This window comes from Peromyscus eremicus, chromosome 1 (assembly GCF_949786415.1).
Source record: "Peromyscus eremicus chromosome 1, PerEre_H2_v1, whole genome shotgun sequence".
NCBI classification, from domain to species: Eukaryota; Metazoa; Chordata; class Mammalia; order Rodentia; family Cricetidae; genus Peromyscus; species Peromyscus eremicus.
In genome coordinates, this window is record NC_081416.1 from 122,281,390 (window position 1) to 122,308,941 (window position 27,552).

The following is a 27,552-nucleotide window of genomic DNA, read 5'->3' on the forward strand; positions in this document are numbered from 1 at the left end:
ACCTTCACAGCACTGATGTGGCTTTCACAAAATTGTGCCCCTGGGCCCATGGTGCACAAAGCTGGCCTACTGAATGGAACTGGTTGTAACACAGAGGATTAAGGGGAAAAAAGCCCTAACAGAAAGTTAGGGCAGCAGACACAGACAGGCAGACTCTGGATCAGGAACTCACAAAGCCACAGCAGGTTTAGAACAAAAGGAAAGTCAGAAACTTCCTCGCTTTTATTAAGTTAGAAAACTACTAAAAGCAACACCTATGCTCAGACAAGCACCGTGGCTAGGTCCTCTGTGCTGTGCAGTGATTAGTCCCGATGGCATAGTCTACAAGCCAAGACCCTGAAAGTCTCCAACATCGGTGATCAGGTATAGAGTAGAAAGTGAGCTGGACCACAGATGAGGGCCAGTCTGAGCCTAAGTCACATCAGGAAGTAGACTTTGGGCTCCTTCCCAGAGCACATTCATCGGGAGCCCCGCCCTAAAGTCCTACCCTCTAATCAGCACCCACAGCACCAATACCACCAGGCTGAGCTGTGAGGACTTGAGCACTGACCACACTGGTCTGTACCATGGCTCCACTTTCTGCCAATGGCAGAACCCACTCTGCATGCTCCATCCTGACACAGCAATGGCCTGGGAAGCCACCGGCTAGGCACCCTGCCCTCCCTACACTGGGCTAGCCAAACAAGGGAGGAGACTGGCGTCAACAGTGGCATCAGAAGGCCTCTGCGAACCTCCTGCAGGGGACACTGGTGAGGAACCCTTGAGAAACACATTCGGGAAGTGTCTTCGGATCCTTCTTTCTGAGCTCAAGGAACAAACAGGCAGGATGTAGGCTGCCAGCTGGTGCCAAGGAAGGTAGCAGGTGTGACAGGAGCCTTGTCACTAGACCCCACGCTGACAGAAATCCAATCTCTGTGGGAACTGCAGTGGCCATGGGTCCCTCTGCCACACTGGGCTCATGACTGCCCTGTCTCAGGGGCAGCTGGGTCTCCAGAAAAGGAGCCCAGTACTACTGGCAGGTATATCCTACTGATCTCCTATGTCTCCAAGGAGGGCAGGCAATCGGCTCCACCAGCTCCCTGGGGCCTAGAGTCCTTCTGGGGGACCCTCAGCAGTGTCTGATGGGTCACCAATGCCTGTCCTACATCCATGGCAGCTTCCTGGAACTCATCCCTTAGAGGGACGGGCTAGTGCTTGGCAATGGGCACAGAGGAAAATTCCCCTTGGCCTTAGGGGTCTGGTGCCATCTGCTGAAAAAGCCTGTGGGTACCATCAGAGAGTGGGCTGCCCTGTGGGTTTCTGTCCCTTGTACAATGTCCTCAGTTGCACTCTGCTCCCTGATGTCCAGGACACTATGGAACAACATTGCCACCTCCCACAGGTAGCCTGGCAGTCAAAGGCTCTGTTTGCTGGTACCAAAGGACCCCTGCTGTTCCCCTGCCAGCCCTTGCCAGGCCTGGCTGACAGCGGTGACCTCAAGGCTTTGCGTGAATGTCATCCCCCAGCCCAGAGTTCCTGGTGACAGCCCACACCTCTGGAATCTTCTCTCCACACAAGCCGCTGGCAGCTTAGGAAGCCCGAGCACAGACATTGTTGGAGATCTTCACTCTTCTGCCTAACGCTCAGGACAGCCTGAGCCGCTGCTGCCCGGAGCTGGTGCGGTCAGCTTCCGGCCCAGGAGGGAAGAACCACGCAGCCTGTGGATGAAACACAGGGAGAAGATGAATGGCCACACTGCTCTGTCCTAGCCTGGCCACATTCAAGAGCCCCCAGGGCCAGGACTCAGACCCTGACACCTTAATACACAGGGGCGGATAAGGCTCTGTTGTGCATCCCAGTGCAGCCAGCCTGCACAGTTCAGGAACCAGAGACACCTCTGCCACCCAGCAGGAGGCACACACTCATCCGTCACTGCGCTCCCTCCCTCACACAGGAGACCCAGGAGCAAATGCAGCTATGGTCCCTCGGCATCATCTTCCCTGGAGAAACTGCAGACTTAGACAAACAATTGCATGGTGGTTGCATTGGGAAACACTGGAGACAAAAAGGAACTTCTAACATTGAGTTAACAGCCAGGACCTTTATTTTATTCAGGTGTGGAGTTCGGGAAGGAGAACTGATGGGGGACAGCAGTTGGCTGGAGGGGAAGATCAGAAGGAACACAGTGGTCCTAAGAGAAAATGTGGTACTTTTAAGAATGTAAAGGAAAGTGGGCCAGTGGGCCAGGCACAGGAGACAGACATAGTCTGTGATCTGGGAGGAAGGCAGGGGTGATGAAGGGCAGGTGACCAGCTCTGGACAAGAGGCACGCTCTTTTGTGACCTGAACAAAAATTCACCACAGCTTCTAGTTGCCAGGCCATGAGACAGGCTATGGGGATGCAGTGGTGAACAGGTGGGGCTGTCCTTGGGGCCATGAAGCTCAGATCCCCTGCTGCGTCCTCAGTCATTTGGAGCATCAGTGGTTGCCCTGGAAATGAAGACGGTGGATGTCTACCTGCCCAGAGAAGGATCCAGGAACCAGACCCCTTGCTGAAGGCTTCATGAAGAATGTTCCTGAAGCAAGAAGGAAACGCTGATTTATTACATGTGTGATCACTGCTACAGCTGAACCCCAGTGGCATCCCCACAAAACCCTAGGGCAGCCCTAAGGAGGATGCGGCTGAGCATGTGAGTTAGGAAATGGTGGTGGCCAGGCTATAGTTCCTGAGCTGATCGAGTTGGGACCCTCCGCAAGACACAGCAGGGGAGAAACTAGAGTGAGTGAGGAACCAAAGGAAGCAAGAGAGGAGGGAAGCCACAGATCCTGTTTCCCAGGCATCCCAGAAATCCATGCGGTTCCAGTGGCAGCCAGGGCTGGGTATACCGGAGCTACCAGGTGGCCCTAAGGCAGGGAGGAGCAGCTGTGACGGAAGAACAGAGTCTGTCCCCATCTCTGCACGGCTGGAGGTGCTCGTGAACTCACAGGCTCTGTGCTGAGCTCTGTCCTCCTCATTCAGGCACTGCAGGCAGCAAAACCGGTCAGAAAGCTTGGCGGCTTAGGGTTAGAACTATGGAACCTGTACACTGGTGTGAGCTGTACAGGTGTGAAACCCCAGCACAAGGAACTTTTCGTTAGCTCTGTGTGTTTACAAAAACACATGCCAGTGCTGGGGCTCCGTGGACGTTCCGCCCTTATCGCTGCTACACTTCCTAGAGGCAGGCCGGTGCTGAGCCACAGGAATTCCGCCATCTCCAGAGGTCCTGAATCTCCTAGACACTGGCAGGGCAGGAAGGCTGCTGCTCTTCCAGCACGATCCTGAGGCCCCTAACTGTCCTAAGATACCGTAAGATAGCCAATCTGAACATCCCAGGGGCACAGACTGCTGGCCCACTTTATCCTGCCATCATATTACTACAATTAAATAACCAGAGCAAGGACTGAGGCTTCCTACCAGCTTCGGAAGACAGGCCTAGCTGGCAGGAGAGCGCCACAGAGAGGGACAAGGTGAATGCCAGGGCCCACCCCAGCATCCTATATGCCGAAATGTGTCCCTCAAAACCAGGGTGAGGGCCCCTAACTATGAGCAAAGGATGGTGGGAGCCACCCTCCGTGGTTGCTGTGATGACTCCAGACCAGTGACTGTCCCCTGGCTCAACCCACGGTCTTGGTCTATGCCCCTAATTCCGTCACTTTCTTCTCGGGAACCTGGTTTTCTCATCTGGGCAGTACAATCAATCCTCCAGCTGAAAAGAGGATCCAGCTGCAGATGATGAGTGTACTTTCAATCCGTGCTGTCATTTCTCATTCTCAGGTCTCACAGAGGCACAAGTGACCACTGCCTGAAGGACAGCCCAAGGCACTCTCCCGCCAGCTAGACCGATCCATAAAAGCTGGAGGAAGCCCTCAGTCCTGCTCCGGGTTGTTCTTTGTAGTAGTAGTAAGGCAGGCAGGATAAGTGGACCAGCTGTCTGCAGCAATGAGGGGCTGGAAGAACATGGGAGACTGGGCCTTGCTTACTTAAGTAGCTTTGAGGGGGGCTCAGAGGGAAAGAAAAAGACAAAAGGATGTGTCCAGGGTGGGGCAACAGGGAATCATGGAGTAGTAAGCAGGGACTTCAGGGGCCTGCTGCTGTGGTCCCCGGAACTACCCTGGAGCCTATAAGGATGGCAGAGTAGATCTATAGAAACTGGGCACAAGTGGAACTCCCAGGGGACCAGGGATGGTGGACCTTGCCAGGACCTTTCTACTGGTTACCTAGCAGACAAGGCTGGAATCAGCAGGGCCAGAGTCATTGGAATGGGACCTGGGTGAGGTACCAGGCTGGGCATCCCAGGACAACTTATTGGTTTGTGCCATGGTCACTGGGGTGAATGTCATGGAGGTAGCAGGCATGCTGTGTTTTGGCCCCTTCTGGCCTTGACCATTAAGGTGCTTGGCCCTCTTCTATCCTGGGCTCCTCACCTCCCACACCACAGGCCCTGGTCTGTAGCTGAGTTTCATCCACATGCCATGGGGACTAAAGGTGGAGAGGGCTCCCAGTACCCAGGAGTGCCCGGCCTGTCCTGCATTATCAGCTTCTTGCCCTGCTGATGTGTTGTGGGTCTCGTCTTTAAAGAGAACCCAGAGACTATGACCTGTGTAAACAAGCTGACAAGAGGAGGGGCCTGCAGAGAGCAGGAACACTTCGGGGTCTGTCTTGGGGACAGAGGCCAGGAGGGGCTGTCCAGATGGAGGAGAGGCTACTGGTGTGGCCAGACTGCTGTGGTCCCCCAGAAAGGGAAAGCTGAAGTCGCGGAGCAAACTTGAACTCTCAGCAGATGCTCAGGAAGCCTAAGGCCGTGGGGACACTCACCACCACCGTGGGGACGCGTGCTACCCGAATCTGGGGCTGACGGGGTATGAGCAACCACCCTCTCTGTGCCCACTTCATCATCTAAAGCAGGCTGGTGACAAAAGCTTGTCCGGGACTCGGGACACAGTCACAGGAGTGACAACTGTAGGGATGGGCCAGGAACATAAAAGGACCTCACAGCTCACAGCATCCGAGAACTGTGTGACAATTCCCAGTCCCTTTGCCCAGACGAGAACGCCGAGACTCTGGAAGTTAAGCCAACAGGGTGTCGGTGGCAAGAGGCCGTGTGAGCTTTATCTAAAGCAGACAGCTCCTGAAAACATGACCAGGTTCAGCCCAGCTGCCCCTCCCACGGGGCAGTGACGGGGTAGAGCCTCTGCTGGGAAGGGTAAGGCACCCGCCCCCACTTCCTGAGGCAAATAGGGACGCAGGTGACTCCGCCCCACAGGTGACTCCGCCCCTTGGGTGAAGCTGCACTCCCAAGTCACCAGTGGCAGGAAGAGACAACACTACTGGAATGACAACATCCCTTTGAAGCTTGCTGCTGCCGCCCCGCCTCGCAGGGAGGACCCAGACACTTGCCAGTCACACTTTTCTCCCCCAGAAGGGAGCTAAGGGAGCAGATGAAGACAAAACAAACCCAAAAGTCTTCAGAGAACAAGCTCCTGTTCCAAGAGCTGCCAGGAGCCAGCTGCTCCATGCTTACAGATCTGAGGTCTGCGGGGCCCTTGAGGAGCCTTGGAGGCTCAGCAGGACCTGACTTAGCGTGAACTCAGCTCAGTCCACAAGCAGGTCCAGCTCAGGAGCCCTGTCTCGCTGTGAGGTAGCACCCACAGGCTCACTGAGGCTCAGGACGCTTCCTGACTGGGTCCCTTAATGCCACAGGAGCACAAGACAGGAGGCCAGCTGAGTGGAGGAGGGGAGGTTCCCCTTCCAAGGCCTCCTTTTCTTGCTCTCAGTAGACCAACACCCGCCTCCCCATCTCAGCCCATGGGAGTCCATCCCCGACTCTTCACCCCTGTAAAGACTTTGAACTGGGGCAAGGGACAAGGGCTAGTACTTTCCTAGGACCCGGCCATAAAAGCTCAGGCTCCCACAAGCCAACCTTGCCAGCCCCTCCCAAGAAGACCCTAGCAGGCTGGCCTGGCACCCTCCCTCCTGCCTGCAAAGGGCAGCACAGGGGCAGACACCTCCCTCTGCCGTTCCCTCTGGTCCCCAGGCTCTCGGCCACTGCAGACCTGTCTCTTGGAGTCTCTCCCATGCCGCGGCACCCCAAGGAGCACCTGATGAGTCACTTGGCTCTGCTCCAGCCAGGCTCTTGTTTCCCTGTGCCTTCATACACTCACGGTAGGCAGAGCTCACAGAACGGAGGCCTACTTCACAGAAGGCCTTCCTTCATCCCTTTAGCTCACACAGCAGACAGATATTCCCCCTCCCACTGGCAAGCCCATAACTGCGCCAGAAGAGTTAGGATATGAACGGGCTGCCTATCCCTAAATCCATCCCATTATCCTGCTGCTCATCAGACCCTCCCTAGGAGATGTAGCAACCATTACCCCGACCAGCCAGTAGGGTAATGGTTCCTCTGCCCTTCTCACCTGGCTGGGCTCCGGAGGTGCCTCTCACGCAGGCAGGTGTTTCCAGGTGCTGACAAAGGCCGTGGGGATGAGAGAGTAGGGCACGGTGGTGATGCAGTTCCACGTGTCTGAAGTGGGGTCATAGCAGTCCAGGGTCTTACACCTCTGTGTCCCAAAGTAGCCGCCCACGACATACAGCTTGTTGCCCGAAGCCAGGGCATGACAGGACATGCGTTTGGCGGTCATGTCCCCAATCCGAGTCCACTGGTTGGTCTCACAGTCGAAGCGATAGGCTGAGGCTGCTGTGTACTCCGTATCACCTCCCATGATGAAGATCTGGCTGCCCAGGACAGCAGCTGCCGTGTATCGCCAAGGCTGGGGACACTCCGCCTTGATTGTCCACCGGTTCTCGGAGGGGTCAAAGCACTGGACTTTGGACACCATGTCCCGGTGGATGCTGGTCCCTCCGAACACAAAGAGCTTCAGCTTGGCGCTCACCACGGCGGCGTTGCTGACACCGTCTCTCATCGGGGCCACCATAGTCCACTTATTAGCCACGGGGTCATATTTCTCTACTTGTTTCAGGGAGACAGAAGGAGAGGCAGGGAAAATGCCTGCTAGAGATGTATGTCCCCCCACCACATAGAGACAGTTCTCCAGCTCAGCCGAGCCATGGCCAAAGCAGGCAATCAGCATGGGGGCCGCCTTGGACCACTCCTCGTGGACAGTGTCATATACCCAGACATCCTTAGAGACCCCATTCTCAGAGCCTCTACCTCCCGTCACATAGACCTTGCAACCAATCGCCGAGGCGCTGAACTCCTTCCGGGGGCTTGGCAGATCCGCCTTGGGGATAATCTCCTTGGCTTTGTGGTCCACCTGGTAGATCTTGTCACACATGAAGGTCTGGCCTCCCAGGATGAGCAGCGTGTGACCTGCCTTTCGTGGCCGGGCAAAGGGACTGGTGACCACACCGTCGTTCTGCAAGATCTTGGTCTTGCAGCGGAAGGCCTCGTCTATGATGAGCTTGGTGCGCTCGTCCCCCATGAGGAGGGTCTCCCCGGACACGGCCTCCTTCAGGCAGTCCGAGGGCAGCAGGGCCAGCCGCACGCTGCGCAGGAGCAGTGGCAGGTGAGCCTTCCTCTGCTCCAGGTCATGCTTCACCCACTGCAGGATGGCCTCAAAGACCACACGCTCGTCCTCCGTCTCCAGCTCGTCGCTCGAGATGAGGTCCAGCAGCGTGTCCTTCGACAGACTGTTGAAGTCCTCGCTCTGCCGCACCGTCTCAAAGTGCACCAGGCACATGCGGCAGGAGAACTCGTAGAGCCGTCGGCACTGGTGGGCATCGGACAGCAGCATCATGCCCAGGCAGTTGGAGGGGGAGAGGTTCTTCTCCAGGAACTCGGCCGCCGCATCCCGGACGTCGTGGAACTGCAGCATGTCACCGGCCTCCAGCAGCGACTCTGCATTCTCCTCGTTGATGACGATGCGCGAGGAGTAGGCGAAGTCCAGCAGCAGCTCCAGCACCTCGGGGTGCAGGTTGTCCTGGAAGTTGACCGTATCATCCCGGCTTTCCCGCAGGCCGTGGCTGAACATGGCCTCAAAGTATCGGCTGGAGGCCGCCAGCACGGCCCGGTGGCAGGGAAAGGCTCGGTCCCCAGCCCAGAGCGTGACATCGGTGAACATACGGTGCTTACGCAGAGTGTTGAGGTGGGCCAGCACGCAGTCAGGGTGCGAGGCCTTGTGGAAGAGGGAGATGTTCATGGAGCCCGTGCTGCTCCGAGACTTGCGGGTCTCGTGAACACTGACGGACATGGTGCACCGACCTGCGGGGAGAATGACAACCGTCATGCCCACGGGCAACTGCATCCTCTTCACGCTCAACTCCAAATGCCCCACTCTCTCCCTCCCCTCCTCTGTCCGGCCCTAGGGAACCAAGCCTGCCTTCCTGCATCCCCAAAGATACTGCAGGCAAGAAAGCCCTGGGCCTCACCCTGTCCTACAGTGACCAGCTTTGTTCTGCCAGGACTAGGCCTGTGACACACACCTCTGGTTGCTGTGGTACCTGAGCACTCAGTCTCATCGTGGGATCTACAATACACACACACACACACACACACACACACACACACACACACACACACACAAAAAAAAAAAAAAAAAAAAAAAAAAAAAAAACCAGCAACAACAACAGGGTATTGAGCTCCAGGTACTGGCATGCCTGGCAACATGACCCTGAATAAAGATCCAAACTCCCTGATGCCATTGGTTAGGAACAGGGAGCCTGAAGACATCTCAGCCACTACTGTGTAGCCTTGGGAAAATTAATTTACCTCGAGGCATTTTTCCCTCAACAACAAAGTACCAATAAAAACAGTGGCACTTTACAGTGCTTTGAAGTTCCATGAGAAGAACACACTTGCACTCACAACAGCCCAGGCTTCCCCGTTTACTCAGCCAGCTGTCACTACACTGTCCTGAATGAACCAACAGGCAGGCGTTCTGATCTGCGTTGGTTTTGTTGTTGTTGTTGTTGTTTGTTTGTTTTTGGTGGTTTGACACAAGGCCTCTCCATGTAGCCCTGCTATGTCCTGGAACTCCCTCTATAGAGCGGTCTGGCCTCAAACTCAGAGACCTGCTCCGACTCCTAGCAAGTCTGAGTTTTTGTTTGTTTGTTTGTTTGTTTGTTTGGTTTGGTTTTTCGAGACAGGGTTTCTCTGTGTAGCTTTGCGCCTTTCCTGGAACTCACTCTGTTATCCAGGCTGGCCTTGAACTCACAGAGATCCGCCTCCCGAGTGCTGAGATTAAAGGCGTGCGCCACCACCGCCCGGCAAGTCTGAGTTTTTAATGACTGTACTAGTTTTATATTAAAAAGCCATGCGGAAGGTTCTGGTTGAGTGTGCTGGGTGTGGGTCACTCCTGGAACTGCAGTGAAGGACATCAGGGCTGAGGTACGGGAGGTATGCCCAAGCAGCGTTGCTCAGCATGGACACCTTCCCAGTCCCACAGAAAGTTCCAGAGGTGGAGGTCAATGTGTGGTACACACTTAGAACCCTCACTAAGCAGATACATTTAACTGGGCATAAAGCATGAGTCCTGTGACTACACTGGTACCACAGACCGTTCTAGATACAAGCAGATGAGCAGACACACTGGGCCTCCTGCAGACACGCCCACTTCAAACCCTTTATACACACTTATAACATATACTCTCACAAGGGCGGGGCCTCAGTGTACCCAGTGCTTGCCCAACTCCCACAGGACCCTGGTTTATACCCCCACACCACAAAATCAAGACTCACCTTCCCCTGCAAATAAAGGCACTAGCCTGCTTTACATTTAGAAATGCAAACGAAGGCTGGAGAGAAGACTGAGCAGTTAAAACCACTGGCTGCTCTTCCAGAGGACTTGAGTTTAAGTCCCAATACCCCCAAGGTAGCTCACAGCCTTGTGCAAACTCCAGTCCCAGGGGATCTGATGCCCTCTGGCAGCCTCCGTGAGAGCAAACTGGACACAGACATAATACACGCAGGCAAAACACCCACACGGCTCAGCAGTTAAGAGCAGTGTGCTGTTCCTTCAGAGGACCGGAATTCGGTTCCCAGCATCCGTATCAGGTAGCTCCAGTGCCAGAGGGATCCAACGCACACACGGCATACTCATATACATTTTAAAAAGAAGAAAAGAGCTGCCTTTCTTGCTGGGTACTGTGGCACATGCCTCTAATCCTAGCACTTGGAAGGCAGAGGCAGGCGGAACTGGATCTCTGTGAGTGAGGCCAGCCTGGTTGGTCTACATAGAGATCCAGGACAGCCAGGGCTATAGAGAAACTACATAGAAACCCTGTCTCAAAAAAGTGAAGAATAAAAACAGAATCAATTAAAATTCAATTGATCAGAGTGTTTATATTTTGACTGTATACACATTTTATTTTGGTTTTCTTTTCAATTGTTGTTTGTGTTTTTTGAGACCAGGCTGGCCTTGAACTCAGAGGCCTCTGCTTGCTCAGAAGTCAGCTTGCCTCTGCTTCCTGAGTACTGAGATCAAAAGCCTGCACCATCATGCTAAGTTCTCAGCATATTTTTATAAGAGAATTTGTTTGCTTTTGAGACAGGGTCTCACTCAGCATCTTCGGTGGTGGCCTCCTGAAGGCTGAATCACAGGCACAAGTCACAACAGGCTCTTGTGGAAGGCTGGAAGTGAAGTCCTCAGAGTAAGAGGGAGATGTGCCCATGCCTCAGTTGGCTTCATGGCTCTGAGCTCACACATCCTGCCATGCCTAGCCCACACCTGCCTCACAGGAATAGGCTGACATGGGCATGTGTCTAGCATGGACTGAGGAGCAGTGTTTGGTAATACATATAATTCCTTTTCAGGTGACCAAATGTCCCTACCTCGAGTTTCCCACAAAGGGCAGGATAGCAAGCTAACACTCACACCTGAGCTCACACCAACAGGGCAGAATAGACCTGCTTGCAGAACCTGTAACATGTACAGGTGGACAGTCCAGCTTCTATCTGCTACTGAGGTCAAGATCAACTGTGCTGTGGTACCATGGCCTTGGCATGCCCCTGACATCATTCTCCCATATTGGTCAGTGAGGTCACACAGGTGAGCCCTACACACTACCTCCCACCCCAACTTCCCTTCCCAGAACTTGGGAAGTGAAGGCAGACAGGAACTGCCTTATGATAGGTAAATTTTCAAGACAGGGTCTCAAGATAGGTGTAGCCCAGGTTAGCCTCAAACTTGCAATCTTCACCCTCCAGGTGCTGAGATAACAGGAATGTGAAACCACACCCTGCCCCACCCAAACCTCCTCACTTAGCACCCACCAACGCCAATGGTATGCCTATTTGAGGAAGGACGGCCACATCAGCCTCCATAATTGATACTTCCAGGCTGACTGCAATTGAGACTGGGCAGGCTCGCACACTGGTGGGTGCCATCAAATGCTTTCTCCACCACAGTGGGGAAGCCTGGAACAGGTCAGGCCATGGACCTTGCTGGGCCTTACCCAGGGCAACAGCTCTGCCTTCTCAGGGGCGGTACAGAGCAGGAGGGAAAAGGTCAAGTCCTGTGAAATCCAACTGAGAATAAGGCAATCCTGCAAAGGATCCGCAGGGAATTCTGCTCAGGCAGGGGCCAACTTGTAACTGCCAAGTGGCCAGGGCCACGCTGTGCTTACAGAATTTGTAAGTAAAATGTAAAGAAACAGTAGGTTTCGTGACTACATTTTCCACACACGTCACTGTACTTTGCTCATATCTGCCCCTCCCACCATCCCCCCTGCTGGTCCCCTCTGTCCCCACAAAATAAATCACCTTCAGCTCCTGGCATACACACATACAGGTAAATCCACGGGAGGATGATGTAACATTGTCTTTCTCCCCAGTCCCCACCCCCACTGCCCTCTCTCGCTGAGCATTTGACAGAAGTTTTCATCCTGAGACCCAGGACAACCCGTTTTAGTCGGGATGGGTGAGGTTACATGGCAGCAAACACCCCTCAGACGGCGGTGTCTTGGCAGAACCACGGGGCTGTGGTAAGCTTCATCTTACAGAACTCACTTTTGGGTCACTCTCAGAGACCCAAAGAGAGCAGTCACCAAGTCACCAGTGAGTGTGTCAGAGGGGAAGCCATGGCAGTGGTGGTTAAGAGCCTGGCCCGGAAGGTCACACCATTCCGTTCCTATCTCTGTGGCCAAAACCAGTCACACAGCTTGACTGGCCCAGAGAAGGCAGAAGGTGTAACCCAGTCGTTCGCCCACTGTCTGTAACTCCGACGAGACGGAACTGCTGACAGAGAGCCCTGTGTGTGCTAACTTATCGAACACCGCAATCACATCTGCACAGGTTGGGAAAGCAGGCCGAGATGTGAAGAAATGTATCCAAAGGCCAACAGGGACTGGGACAGAGCCAGGTCTCTGGCTTGGGTCCCTACAACCTCCCCATGTGACCCCAACACCACAAGGCTGAGGAAAACGTGGCATTAGACTCTGGGTCTCACTTAACTTTCCCCCAACCACAGCGTTGGAGAGGCAGGCCTCAGCCTGGCATGTCACCAGATCCTGGTATCAGGACACTGCTCTCCACCCACAAAGCAACCTTTCTCACCCAGGCTCTATCTAGTTAGGACAATTAACATTGAAGAGTGTGCCCTGTGCCCCAAGACATCCACAGCAGTAATGAATTCACTTCTGTCCTGAGCTCAGTGGCAAGCAGGAAGCTGTCTCTGGTCACTGTGTTCTCTGTTTAAAATGCTGCCTTAGGGACAGGATGGGACAGTTACCCAGAGTTTCACACCAACCCGAGGATGTGTGGAATTGGCCAGCTTCTCACCAATAAGCTTTGTATAAAAGCTGTCAGACCCTCACGCTCAGCCACATGCTGATTCAAGACCCTTAGTGTCCACCTCTGCCTGCCTGGTACCCTGCGTAGACCGACATGCACTCTCAGGAGCTCCACCATAAAGGACAAAGTGACAGTCATGAGTGAGATTGAAGATGACAATCTCTAGAACAATATTCCTGAACCCACCATTCCCATGGAGGTGAGTGGAGAGGGAGGTGGCAGGTAGGGCGGTCCCCTACTTAGGGGCAAAAGTCCATTCTTGAACACACACACACACACACACACACACACACACACACACACACTTCATAAGCTGGGATGTGACAGCACACACCTATATTCTCAGCACTGGACATAGAGGCTGCAGCATCAGAAGTTCAAGGTCACCTTTGGCTACATATCTAATTTGAGGCCTGCCTGGGTTACGAAAGACCCTGTCTAAATATTAAAGTTGGTTAGTTTTTAGACGGGGTAAAGATGCTTGCTGCCAAGCCTAATAACCTGAATTCAATTTCCAGAACGTACATGGTGGAAGAAGAGAACTAACTCTTGCTAGCAGCCTTCAGACCTCACATGCCTACACACACACACACACACACACACACACACACACACACACACACCACGCACACAAACACATGCACATGCACAAATTCGTAAATGTTCAAACTAAACTTAAATGGAGTAGTCAAATTCTGGAAGGAAGTTGTAAGGGGGTTTAGAAGAGGCAGCAACAAGAAAACCTGCTCTTAACCACAAACAGACATTTCTAAACCGTTACAGTGGTGCTGGGCACAAGGCACAGGTCCGCTCCCTAGCCCCATGTAAAACACTAAAACTCAAATCACTGAAGTTACGGAGTACTCTTTCATGCTGTTTTTACCTCCACTTCACACATGGGACACTTTCCTAAGTGTTCTCATAGGCTTTGAGGGGTTTGTATTTTAATTTTTACCCCAAACCCAAATATCGCTGCTTTGGCTGAATTACTGCTTTCTTTCTCCTGAGATAAATTCTTAGGAGAAGGATGGCAGATGTCTCATTGTCTTGCAAGTGCTGTTTGCCATGCGATCACTCAAGCCATGCTCCTGCTGTCCCTACAAAGAGGCCTCTGCAGCCACAAGAGCCAGCACAGACTCAAGTCCATCAGGACAGGCATAGGGTGCCACTCAGCTTCCACATCCCGCCACCTGCTCCCCTCCACTGTCTCAGACCGGATCTCCAGGCCCAGCTGGAGCTCCAGATGGGAGCAAGGCCAGTGGAAAGCACACCATTACTCCAGCCACAGAGGCAAGCAACCTGAGCACTCAGGTTCTCCCATCTGGTGAAATCCGTGCCTTCCCCTCACTTAGCCAGGGTGAGGCAGAGACAGAACAGTGCAGCCCCTGCACAGTACACCAGACACCCTGTAAGGATACTCAGGGAGAGGCTTCCTCTCCTGCTCTCTGGCCCCACAGATGGAGCCATTAAGAACACACTGACCTAGATACCAATTTCGACGAGCCTCCCGGAGTGGGAAGCACACAGGACAGCAGAGAAAATGAATGAGATTAATAGTACCAGCCACTTCCCAGGGGGGGACTGCCTTCTGTCCCCAGAAGCCCTGCTTCCCCACAATCCCTGGCTTCCATGAAGATCAGGTTCCCCATCCTGAAACCACACACTCCAAGGCCAGCTTGCACTTGCTCACTCCTTCTCTCTTAATTAAAAATTTATATTTATTTATATCTTTGGGGTTAGGAGCACATGTGCTACGGTTTGAGTGTAGAAACCACAGAACAGCTTTTGGGCACTGGTCTCTTTTTCCACCGTTTGGGTCCCAGGGATTGATCAGCTCTTTAGGCTTGGTGGTGGGTATCGTTACCCACGGAGCCATCTCCCTGGCCCCAGCTCATCTAGAGGAGTACAATGCAGAAGGCAGCTGGCACCACCTCTTGGGACAACAATCAGGTAACATCTTTCTATGTGAGACTTAGGTGCCCTTTGCCCCAGCATTTATTTCCACTCACAGTAACCTTCCTTCAGTTCCCGTGGACAGGGGTATCCATGATGGCCTGGCTACATAGGCCAGGAGAGCCTCAGTGCTCAAGAATGAGTGGTCTGATAGCTCCCTTTTGAAAGGTCTGTGGTGTGCAGTACTACACACCTTTACACACGCATGCCCCACCCCCAACACACCAGATTCACATGGGCAGAGTTGCTTCCCATAAAATCAATCTGAAAGAAAGAACTACTTCCAGAACACTGCCTAAATTCTATCTGCTGTAGCCTTCATTCTGCTAAGATATGTGGTTCTGATTCTGGTACCTGAAGAAAAGCCAGTCTCACCCAGATAAAGCCTTTTCAGATAGCCACGGCCTCTCTTCTCTGACCAGTGGCAGTTTCTTTATGGGTCACTGAAGTGTGGGATCTGAACCGTATCAATGAACTGTTGTACTCTGCCACATTCCCAACCTGCACCTTGAATGGATCATTTACCCAGGCAGGGTTTTGTAACCTGGTGCATGAGTCACATGAAAATATTGGCTCGCTGAGTTATGCACTCAGGAGAAAGTGAACAAGGCAGATGATGTCTCAGCATCACTGTGAAAACTGTTTGGATCTGGAGGCCCTCAAAGGAGCTTCACGCTGACACTGGCTTGCAAAACTCCCTCACACTAACCACACCTTTTCTGGAACTTACGGACACTCCCCGAAGGAAGTGTTGGGGGAAGGTAACTAACATGCACACATCCAGGATTGGGCCGGAGTCACTACTGAAGATCAGATGAGCCCAGGACCTCCCCCATCCCAAGCACTGTGGACTGTGAGACTTGTGCCCCACACTCACATTCTCTCTCTCCCTATTCCCCAGGCTGCAGCGCCCTGCAGTCGTCACTGGGCTGCAGGGGTTGGGTCAGGTACACTCCCAGCCCCACCAAGGCCCATTGCGCCTGTCATTGTCAGAAGTGTGTCTCAGCATGGCATCACCTCCTTCTCTCCCCAAATGACAGGCCTCCCTCAGCAAAGTACAGGGGCCGTGCCTGGGCATCACAGCTGATACTCCCTGGTCTCCTGAAATTACATATGCATGCATATTTATAGCAAATACATGGATGCCCATAAATAGGCACTCACTCATGATGCTTTTGCATGATCAACCTCCCCTGCTCAAAGGTCTTCAATGAACTTGGATGTTCAAGCCTTGTTCAATGTGTTTCCTCCTCTCCAGATCCACAGCCTATCCGTTTCTTCCCCTCCCACCCTTCCAGCTCAAGGTCCCCCCTCAGTCCCTCTGCCTACAACCCCAGCTTCCTAAGTTGTTCAGCATACCTTATACATAGTAGATGCTGAGATGAATTCAAATCAATTCAAGTATTTCCAGGCACTTACTGCACACTACACCCATACCAGGAGGGACATCTGTGCTGTCTCTCATAACAAGAACACCCTTTGTTCTGCTATAGCACCGAGACCTTCTCCTGATGGTGGGCATGTTCTCCTGCAGACCACTTCCTACTGCGCTTATCTATGTCTGCAGCTCCAAGGGCAGATTCTCTTGTATAATATTAGAGGGACCAGCCTTAATATTATGCATCCCAGGGGCTCAGGAGAGAGAACTACTAACGGTGAGGACTATTCTCGGGAAATAGAATCTCAGCACACCGAGCTCTATAGTCCACTTGCTTTAATTCCTGGCATAACATCCTTTATACCCAGCTTCAGTTCTGTTCTCGTGCCTAGCTCCTTTCTTGCCTGATTTCTCTCTGTTTATCTACTGCTCCCTCTTAAGTTCTATCTTAATTCTCTTGTCTTAATTCTGCCTCATCTAGGTCCTTTTCACCTTGTTCTTGCCCAGCTAGGACTTTCCCATCTGGCTCTTCCTCATCTTCCATCTCATTCCTCTAGTACTCTCTTCTAGCCCTTTAATCTAGTTCTTCCCCATCTCAGTTTGTTCCTCTCAAGTTCTCACTCATCTAGTTCTTCCATTCTCTTTTCTCTTCTCTATCCCATGCCCTGGAAGTCCCAGTATATAAAGGGAGGGTTCGAGCCAAATTGTGTAAAGCTATTACTTAACGTCCACCTTACCTAGGCAGTGTCTCCTTGTGGAATTTACCTTAAGTCAGGAGACTTGCACGTGGGCTGTTATCACTGTTATCCTTGGAAGTTGGGCGCCCACCTGGGCGGTGTTTCCTGTAGTCCTTAAAAGTGGCTAAGGGAGATATCTGATCCAGAGAAAGCCTTTCCTGAGGCTGTTCTCCAAATACAGGGAATGTGTATGTCCAGAGAGTAATCGGTCCACACTGTTAGCCCTTATTAGGGAAAAGTCAATTGGGAAAACTATGAAGGCACACATGATTTTCATAACAGAATACAGTTGATATATAACAAGCCAAGTAACACCAAAAACTCCTTGGAATTTGGCTTCCTCTGGAGGAATTCCCTGATCCCTCCAGGTAGTGACTTTGCCATAACCAGCTGAGTTCTTAGGATAGATTCCTGTGGCCTGCAGCAAAATTCTGCATTATTCTGCATCCCCTTTATATATGCGGGATGCTCAGTAGGTTCCATGTCATTGAAAGTGGACTAAAGTGCTACCCACTGGAGTAAGAATGGAGATGTCCCAGGGGCCATTATAAACTCACACAACTGTGTCAGCCGTATTTCTGGAGGTGTAATCAATGTTTCATGCTTGCACTAATTTAAAAGACTTTCTTTTTATGTGTATGAGTGTTTTGACTGAATGTAAATATACCACCTGCTTGTCTGGTGCCTTGGAGGCCAGAAGACAGCATCAGATTCCCTGGAACTGGGGTAACAGATGGTTATGGGCAGCCATGTGGGTGCTGGGACCCGAATCCAGGTCCTCTGCAGGAGCAGCAGATGCTCTTAGCCACTGTGCCATCTCTCCTGCCCCATGTTTAATCATTTAAGCCAGGTGGCTTCTGCACAAAATCCCAGTACTTGAGGGGGAGAGAATCACTTTGAAGTCCAGGCTAGGCTGGGCTATATAGTTAGTTTGAGAAGAGCCTGAGCGAATAATAGAGTGAGTCCTCATCTATAAAAATGAAAGTCATTTTTAGTTGTAACTAGGGGAGAACCATCTCCAGCGCCACTCTGGATGGTGGTCCATAAATCACACAAGTCCATGTGGGGATGCCAACCTCGAGCAGCATGAAAGGATAGCTGGGTAGAGTGTCCCTAGCTCTGGATCCCAGGCTGCCGGAGATGCCTGGTTTTCTCATCTGGTGGTAAAATAAATGCCCCACAAGAGCACGTGAACTGGTCTAGTTCGCTAAAGCTGCCACCCCTGACAATGTCCTCCTGAACACACCATCAGTACTAGCCCTGGGCATGCAGGATTCCAAGACAGGGCCCCCAATCCCCGCCAGTGGTCTTTTCCATGGCAGGGGGTTACAGGTGCAATGACTGATTGCCCTGGGCTGGGGAGATAACTCAACTGGAAAAGTGCTTGCCATGGAAGCTGAGGACCTGAGTTCCATCCCAAGACCCATACAAAGCCAGATGTGGGAGGACACATGATCTCAGCACTGGCTAGGCAGAGACAGGTAGGTCCTTGGGCCTCAGTGACCAGTAGTCATTACTTGGTAAGCTCCAGGCCCGTGAGACCCTATTTAAGAAGAAGAAGAAGAAGAAGAAGAAGAAGAAGAAGAAGAAGAAGAAGAAGAAGAAGAAGAAGAAGAAGAAGAAGAAGAAGAAGAAGAAGAAGAAGAAGAAGAAGAAGAAGAAAAAGAGGAGAAGGAGGAGAAGGAGGAGGAGGAGGAGGAGGAGGAGGAGGAGGAGGAGGAGGAGGAGGAGGAGGAAGGTAGACCATGTCAGGAGTAACATCCAAGGTTGACCTCTCACCTCACAGGAACCCACATGCACACATGTGCACATGTACACAGATGTGCCCTTAGGAAAGAAACTGTCTGAGTGGACTTGACCTCCACGACCCCTGTAAAGACAGTGTTCTAGGCTGAGGAGACGGCTCAGCCAGGGGAGTCCTTGCTCAACTTGAGTTTGATCTTCAGAATCTTATAAATTAGGCACAGTAAGAGACCATCTGGTGGAAGTAGCGGTCCCTTCCTGTAACCCTAAAACCAAGGCGGCTGAGGCAGGACGATCGCTAGTCTGAAGCCATGAAGCCATCACACCCAGCGAAACTTGTCAATCGTTTTTTGGAATTTTCCATTTGGTATTTTCAAACCAGTGGACCACAGATAACTGAAGCTACAGAAAGTGAAGCTGGAGGCAGAGGAGGCTACCCCGTGAGCCCCAGTGGCCTCCGGGCAGACAGCATTGTCTATTTAATGCAGATCAGGGATTTGTCTAAAGGGTAAGGTGTTCGGGTCTGGGTGTGAGGCTCAGAACAGGACTTCATCTCTGTCCCTGGCACTTAGCAGGTAGTAGCATCAAGTGGGGTCCCAGTAATTTTAATAAAGCTCCAACTTCTGTTCCCAGGCTCCCTCCACAGCTGCGTAAGCAGCCAGTTGCGCTCAGGTGCAATTATCTAGGAGAACTCTGCAAAGGTCTCATCCATACTTCAAAAACACCGCAGGGCTGGAATACAGCTCGGTTGGTAGTGTTTGCCTAACATGCAGAAAACTCAGGGTTTGATCCCCAGCTCCACATAAATGGGGGATTGTGCCACACACCTGTAATCTCAGCATTTAGGGCTAAGGGCAGGAGAATCAGAGGTTCAAGGTTATCATTGTCTGCAAAGTAAGTTTAGTTTGAGACCAGTCTGGGTTGCAATAAGACCCAGAGAAATTGTAGACAGAGAAGCAGTTGAGCAAGCCCCCTGTGACCTGGGTAGGTGTATTCAAGTACAGATGTGCCTTGCTTTACACATCAAGGGAGCAGTGTGCAGTGGCCCTGCCTCAGTCTCACCAGCCAGACAAACCCTGACATTTTGCTTGTAATTATACCTTTCAATACAAAGTTCTAGCTGGACTGATAAAAATAGCAACTGCAGCTTCCTGGAACAGATACCCCAGTGGGTGCCGGTGCCCGAGAGGAAGCCTGACAACCCAGCCTGCCACTTGGTGCCAATCCTGCCCGCCAAGCGTGGGATGACAGAAGGCTAGGGTCCACTCAAAAGCTGTTGGCGAGTGCCTCGCTCCCTCACCCCTTTCCCAAACACCTAGAACTCAGACTGGAGATGGGGACATAATCACAGAAATATCCATCAGCCTCCTCCCTTCATGAGCTATACAAGGACACTTCAGGAGGCCTCCCAGGAATACTTTGGGGGCCCCACTGTCCCCTCGGTTGCCTACCTGACCAAGGCCCATCCTCTCTAATGTCTGTTCCTAGTAGGTCAGATTGGTGGTCCTAACAAGTACCTACTCTGGGGCAGAGTTCTAAGGGTCTAGGGCAGCAATCACACAACCAGACTGAGTACTGCTTCTGAAGGGAGGGAACAAGGACTCAAGGGAAGAGCAGGAGAGTTCTGCCCATGCCTCAGCACTGAGTCCCAGCAAGGATACATTCCACCAGGCAGCCAGGCCACAGCCCGGTCACCCTGACTCCTCCGCCACAAGGTCTATCAGGAGACCATGTGCACAGCCTGGTTCTCTACAGACCTCGAGATCTACCTCTCCCTCTCCTTCAGTCTCCACATTCTTTCTGTCTCCCAGTCAAGTACAAGCGCCCATTCGGTATATCTTTGGCTTCTTTTAAATCTCCTTGCCACAGGAAAACACACAGGGATCCTCACAGGAACATACAACACACAACTCAGTCCACAGATGCCCCTTCTAGACCCTTCCACATACAAAAAGAGCTGACCCTGCTAACTCAAGTACCTTACCGGGGCAGGTGGACCAGCCAGCCCCCTGGGAAGCACCCTTAAATCCAGCCAATCTTCTCTTGTCAGTAAGGCAAGCTCTGCACATACACACTTCCCCTAGGCAAAGCCACCTGCCTGTCACTAAGATGCTGTTTAGGAGTGCCCCCACTCATTCAAATGCTCCAGCCTTCAGACACTAGGCTCCCATTACAAGAAACCATACCTCCTGAGGTTCCGGAGCTTCTGAGCTGAAAAGGACCTTTCAGAAATGCTTTCCCAGGCAGAGCACACAGCAGCAAGCAGCGGGGAGGGCTGGGCAGGGATTAAAGGGCCTCATTTCACAGATGAGCACACACAGCCCAGAGCTTCCTTCCCTCAATCCCTAGCTGAACCTAGGAGACCAATAGGAGGCAGAACCTTGATCTTCTGGAAAAGCCCAGTCAAAAGAAAATGCCTGAATAGGCTGCTTGATTGGCTTTTTTTTTTTTTTTTAAGAAATGTATTTGTGCCATCATATTAGCTAAGCTTCAAAATGTACATAATATCAAGCATGGAAGAGAAATGGGCAATGGGCATTTAGTGGAAAAATAAATAATGGTGAGAGGCATATATGACTTTAATAAAATTTAAAACTGCCATACCTGCTTTGAAAGATACATGATAACAGGCTTCCAGGGATTCACTGAATGTATTTCCAAGGAAAATGAGGACCAATCCAAAGTTTCTGCTTAGAAGATGATATGAGAGCCAGTGTCTGGACACAATACAGCTGGACTGCTATGTGGCCATTAAAATGGAAAGAGCTCCCTTCTACACAGTGACAGAGGCTAAAGACCTCCCAGTCTACTTTCCCTGCAGCCCGTTTTGGGGTACCTGCATTGATTGGCTCTCCTGTTATCAGCCTCCTCCATCTATATTCTGAACCTGTTCAGTATATAGAAAATCAAACTTCACACACAAACTCTACCTGAGAAACACCCCAAGGAAGGGACAGACTTTCACACACATCGTTTTCCTATATTGTTCATGTATAAACGGAATCTGTCAATATATTTAAATTTAAAACTACAATTTAAAGCACAATGTTTTCCTTGGTCTCCTCAGAGCAGACCTTCTGAGGAAGCCTGGCGCTCCACCTTGTACCCACGCCATCCCAGCCTTTGAACTCTGCACTACCTACCCAGCTCACCTCTCTGGCTCAAATGTCACCTCCCCGAGGGGCATTCCCCAACCACTTTGTCTCCTCAGAGGCTCCTTGTCCTGTTCCCCTTCCTCACACCTCCCAGTCTACTTTCCCTGCAGCCCGTTTTGGGGTACCTGCATTGATTGGCTCTCCTGTTATCAGCCTCCTCCAAATGAATGGGAGCTTAGGAGAATGGGGCTCACCCTCTTCTCGGCTGAATTCCAGAACCAGGCAGAGGACAGAGGACAAATTATGCCCATGAACACATCAGGAATGAAGAGACAACGATGTCCACTTGCTCCCCTCTCCTGTATGGAAACAGCATTCAACCCTAGCTGAGCTGTGACCACTGACTGCCAGCCCTGCACACCAGAAGCTGAGGTGCAATGTAAACTCTTTGAACGCAACCTTCCTCCTGTGCCACCTAAGGACCAGCCACTCAGAACAGACCACCACACCCTCCTCCTTCAGACTCCCAAGCTGTAAATTCACACGCAGCCCTGTGTAGACGAAGGCACTCACTGCGCAGTCTCTCAGGCCCAGAGGAACTTAAACTCTGGACTCTGGGTGCTCCTGCCTTGGCTCTCTAGAAAAGAGCTCCTTGCCTGCTGACCTCACTCCTGCCCAAACAAACTGGCCTGGCTATGCAAACCTGGCAAGCAGCTCATCTAGGGGTTTGAACAAGGAAAGGATCTCTTTATCTTAATTAGGAATAATTTCCACTTGGCCTCCATTGACCTTTGCTCAGCCCCTCCTGTGACAGGAACAGGTAGAAAGGGCTACGCTTTGTTTCCCTCCGTCCTGCAGTCTACTCCTGCCCCCATGGCTGACACAGAGAGCACCCACTTGGCAGAGGTGGGTGGAGTGACAGCCAAGGCAGATGTGGTCCTCGGGCGGGCTGCAGCAGCCACAGCCCTCCCACGGCCCTGCTCTGCAGGAGGAGCCACCCAACTGGTCCTGCAGGCACATCCTTGCCAAAGCCTGGCACTCAGCCTCCTCCTCCTGCCCCCCTGGGCTCCCTATAATCCCGTCTCCTTCTCTGGGCTCTTTCTCCATCTCTCCAGCTTGGCTCTGTGCCCAGAGGACATCCCATAAGCTCTCCCATTGCTCAGAGGGAGGGATCACACGGATACTCCCACACTTGATGTCCAGTTCTCTGCCCAGGACAAGCCAAGGGAGACCTTGGGGATGACTCGTCTATGGGCCACCTTCCACTGAACCCAGGCCTGCTCCCCCTGGGCCTAGACTGGTGCTTCCCTGACCCAGTTTCCTAGGCATAGTGCAGCCCCAAACTGGGGAGCAATTGGGGGACTGAGGGAGGATGGAGGGGAGAAGAGCCCTGTCCCTTTGGAGTACCAGCAGGCCCTGACTCAGTCTCCCCTCATAGAGCTAAGGAAGCTGAGAGCTTGTGTTTGCTGACCTTATTCTACACGTGGAAAAAAGAGGGTCCAGACAGGAGAATGGCTCATCTGATGCCCACAGCACTCAGCAGAGCTGGAGTCAGCAGCCACCCAGCTCCTGCCTTCCACCTTGTCCCAGACACTGCCCATCACAGGCTGACTCTCCAGTTCTTCCTGCACACAAGGGGGACACACAGGCCTTATAACTGCTTAGCATTACACAGGCTGACTCTCCAGTTCTTCCTGCACACAAGGGTGACACACAGGCCTTATAACTGCTTAGCATTACACAGGCTGACTCTCCCATTCTTCCTGCACACAAGGGTGACACACAGGCCTTATAACTGCTTAACATTAGAGCTTACAAGACCCTGGGACATTTCATTGAGACTGTTAGCAGGACCCTCTGGAAAGCATCCATTTTCTAGAAGAGCCCCCTGAGCCCACAGTGGCAAGGGGATCTGCTTATGGTCACACGGGCAGAAGTCAGTGTCCTTCCTACCACTGCTTCAGGTCGGAGGGATCCCACTGTGGGATGAAGAGGTGGAGGTGGCCTAGGGCCTTGGTTGAGCGGAAACACAGTAACCCTACAGACCACAGAACTTGGGGCAGACCACTGAGGGGAAATTCCTGGGGAAAAATTATGAATTCATGGAAAGTACAGTGCAATTTCTCAGGTAACTTATTTGGCACAAGGCCTAACGGCGTAGCCCAGGCTGACCTCTGTCTGGGATTAAAGGTGTGTGCCACCACACCTGGCTCTAACTTGGATTTCTAAGACCACAAAGCTGACACTTTTTTTTTTTAAATCAGGATCTCGGGGCTGGAGAAATTGCTCAATGGGTTAAGAGCGCTGACTGTTCTTCCAGAGGAACAGGGTTCAACTCCCAGCACCCATGTGGCAGCTAACAACTGTCTCTAACTCTAAGCTCTGACACCTTCACACAAACACACATGCAGGCAAAATACCAATGCAAATAAAAAATAAATTTTTTTTAAGTCAGGATCTCACTTGTATCCCTGGCTGTTCTGGAACTTGCAATGTAGACCAGGATGCCCTGGAACTCAGAGAGCTGCTGCCCTCCCCAACTCCGATCCCAGTGGCATTTTAGACTTCTAAGATTAAAGATGTACCCTACCACCATTGAGACAGGGCTGCATGTAGCCCAGGCTTGCCCTGAACTCCTGATCCTCCTGCCTCTACTTCCAAGGGCTGGAATACAGGTGTGTGCCACGTCTGCTTTGATCCAGGGCTTTATGCATGCTAGGCAAGCACCCCACCAATGAGCAAATCTCAGCCCAAGGGACTGTCACTTTAAACAACGGGCCACAAAGTTCTTTACCTTCTGTCATCCTAAGTGGCACCCACCGAGACAGGCCTGCAGAGGAAAGGTTTAAGAGCAACAAAGAGATAAGGAGGGAGAGCACAAGGGTGGGGCCATGGCTGTGGACCCCATGCAGGCCGACCACAGAACAAGCTTCCCATCTCCATTCTGTCTCATGAGGATGGATAACCGGGGAAACGGGAGCTGGCCATGAGCAGCCCACTAGACGCCAGACACCATTCCAGGGAACGCTCCACAGTGCATGGTCTCATCTCACACCATCAAGACAGCTTTACAGTGACACACAAGCAGCATCTGATCCCCAGTCCTTCCACTGACCCTGTGCTGACGGGAATTAAAGGGGAGCCCTTCCAACCTCCAAGTCCCCTCTGTCCCTCTAATCCCCTCAGTGTCTGCCCCATGTGCTTAACAGCCCAGAGAGAGCCACAAGGCTGGCAGGTGTCAGCTTTAGATGCCTTGAGAAGTGGTACCAGCAGAGGGTTGCCCAGGGCACTGTTGCTACTAAGGTAATATGGCCTGTAGTGGAAGCCAGATAGAAACAGACTCATAAGTCCTGTGGGGATGCCATTACTGTAAAGTTCGGCCTCTTCCTGGCCCTCCTTACAAGAGTCCCAAGTAAGTGTTTCCTGGCCCCGAAAAGAACTCACTAACACAGATCGCTGAGGCAATTCAATTATGAAATTTACCACATTAGATGAAAAGCAGCCTCTCAATCGGCCAATTCATTTGTGGCCACTACTGTTTGCTGATGCCAAGTCTGCACAGGAGGGAAGAAATCAAAACCCTGCCCAAGACATACCCACACTGCCATCTAGTAAAGGATTCAGGGCTCAAGCAGTGAGCTGGTTAGCATGGTGAGTCTTCTCAGGAACACACACACACACACACACACACACACACACACACACACACATACACACACACCCCAGAAGCTGCATGGGAAGCCAGGTCCTCCAATGAACCTGGAACGCTGCCCATGTTCATCACACTATCACAGCCAAGAATGAACCTTTTGGTCACCTCCCATCTGCCTCTCCCCTGACCTCACCTGTGCCTAAAGTGGGCATCCCAGAGCTGGCTCTGGAAGAGCATGGATGCATGGCAAGAAAAATGGCTGCAGCCCAGGGTACCGAATCCAGGTTGTGGCAGGCCTTTGCTATCTCTCTTCTCCTCTCTCCAGGAAGCCTTCACTTCTTCACTCCAGCTCCCTGGGACCCTGATCACTGGGGCTCTCTGCACACTGTGGCGTGTCAAGGCCCCCCCATCCATGTGCCAGCACCCCCCTCTCTCTACATGCAGGGTCTAAGTCTGCTCAAGTGACAGATCAAATAAATGAACCACTAACACCACCCCACATCACGTGCTCGCTGCTCCAGGCCATCCCCCTCCCTCTAAAGACATGGGGAAGGAAGGCTGCTGTCCCTGCACACCACATGCAGGGCCATTTCTTCTCTTCCTGCTCTTGTCTCCGCACACTGGTGCCCACAGGCTCAGGATGCCATCAGCAGGAATCCAGCCACTGTGGAACATGCAGCTGACCCACAGCTCTTGCTCTGCACAGCACAGCGGACCCAGCTGCAGCCTGAGGCCCAGGACAAAGGTTTCTTCCACCTTCCCCTGCTTCCTTTAAAAGGCTCTCCCTGGACTACTTGCTGATAAATGACTCAAAGCTGAAATACCAGTAATTATAGGGCCAGGGACAAAACTGACTCTGCCAGTCTCCACAGACAAAGCCTGTGAACTCAAGAACCCCTGTCTTAAAGGGACCAAATCTACCGTAGGGTAAGAGCACCCTGGGTCCTCCCTCCCATCCCAGACACAAGCCTTCAGCAACACCCATAAGAAGTCCTCACAGCATAACTGTGTCACCTATGAGAGGAGAGGCCCAGCATCCTGGAGGGTCAGGTCCCAAGTCCCCCTCCCTCCCTGTCCTACTCCAGGGGAAGGTGAAACCAAATGGCCCAGGCAACTGGCATATCTTGTCCTCCCTGAGCAGTATATCTTGGCCAAAGCAACTTGGACTCAGCAGAACTCCTCAATGTACAGATGAACTGGGGGAGGCCTGGGATTGCAACCCTCTTCCAACTACCTGTGGTCAAGTTTCTAGGAATTCTGTGGATGGTCATTGTGGCACTTGCTTATAACCCCAGCACTCAAAGAGGGTCCCAAGTTCAAGGTTGGCCTGACTACATAACAAGACTAAAAAAGGGGGAAAAAAATTATTTTAGACTACCGGAATGTACTTTAGGGTCCTTGAAACAGTTGCACCCAACGGTGTCTGGTGCCCCAGAGGCTCAATTCCACAACAGGAAAATGGAGCTTCTGCTGCAACTGTGAATTACAGGCAAGTGAGGGCCTTGCAAACCACAGCGGAGTTCTCCAGCCCGGGCAACTCTTGGGAGGAGGGTGGAGCAATTGGGGAGGAGGAAGATTTGCTATAGCCCCAGGGTGGAGCCACCACCTGGGTGGGTGGGTGGGTGTGACTCTGGGAGTATCACCCTGCTCCCTGGACAGACAACTTCCCGGACAGGAAGGACCCTGCGCGGCGGGCCACATGCGGCCAGATTCCGGGGGCTTCTCTTCCCTTGTTTAACCCCTCGGCCATCTCGCTAGGCATGCGGACCTTGGCCTGGCGCGGGCGCAGAGCTGCGCTGTTCACATCCTCGAAGACAAGCAGCCTCCTCTTTCTAGGATCAATAGTAATTTTTTAAAAAGAGTCAGCGGACTCAATGAATCAACCACTCCCGGGGGAGGGTAGCAGCTCCCGAGCGTAACATCCGTTTTCAAAACAATTCATTGCCTCCGCGGGAGCTCTGAGCAAAGCCATACGGGGTCCCCAAGCTCGACCGAGGGGCCCTCCTGGGTCATCCCTCCCACTTCCCAGACCCAAGGAACCCCGCCGGCGGTCCTACGCCCTGCCCAGCGCTTCTCTCGCAGGGTCGCTGTCCCGGTGACAAGTGCCGACGACGGCGCCCCCTGTCGGCCCGGTCTCGACCTGGTACTCACCTTATGGCACCCCCGAGCTCCACAGTCCTCGCAGCCCCCACGCAGTCCCCACGCAGTCCCCGCCGCCGCCGCCGCCGCC

General features: G+C 52.4%; 1 protein-coding gene across 3 annotated transcripts; it reads right to left on the minus strand.

The window, feature by feature from the left end:
* Positions 1–659: 659 nt before the first annotated feature.
* Klhl25 (kelch like family member 25) lies at positions 660–27,552 on the minus strand. Of its 3 annotated transcripts, none has more exons than XM_059272867.1 (3): positions 27,474–27,552; positions 6,433–8,237; positions 660–1,697 (listed from the first exon to the last, which is right to left on the minus strand). In XM_059272867.1, the coding sequence occupies exon 2, from the start codon at positions 8,224–8,226 to the stop codon at positions 6,457–6,459; it is 1,770 nt and encodes a 589-aa protein (XP_059128850.1). In that variant the 5' UTR covers positions 8,227–8,237; positions 27,474–27,552; the 3' UTR covers positions 660–1,697; positions 6,433–6,456. The 3 variants fall into 3 exon arrangements, with proteins under 3 accessions (XP_059128850.1, XP_059128842.1, XP_059128834.1); XM_059272859.1 differs by lacking the exon at positions 660–1,697 and adding an exon at positions 2,300–2,469; XM_059272851.1 differs by lacking the exon at positions 660–1,697 and adding an exon at positions 2,300–2,555.

What these genes read in the sequence shown, in the direction of transcription:
- Klhl25 (XM_059272867.1), bottom strand. Translation starts at nt 8,226, where the DNA reads ATGTCCGTCAGTGTTCACGAGACCCGCAAGTCTCGGAGCAGCACGGGC.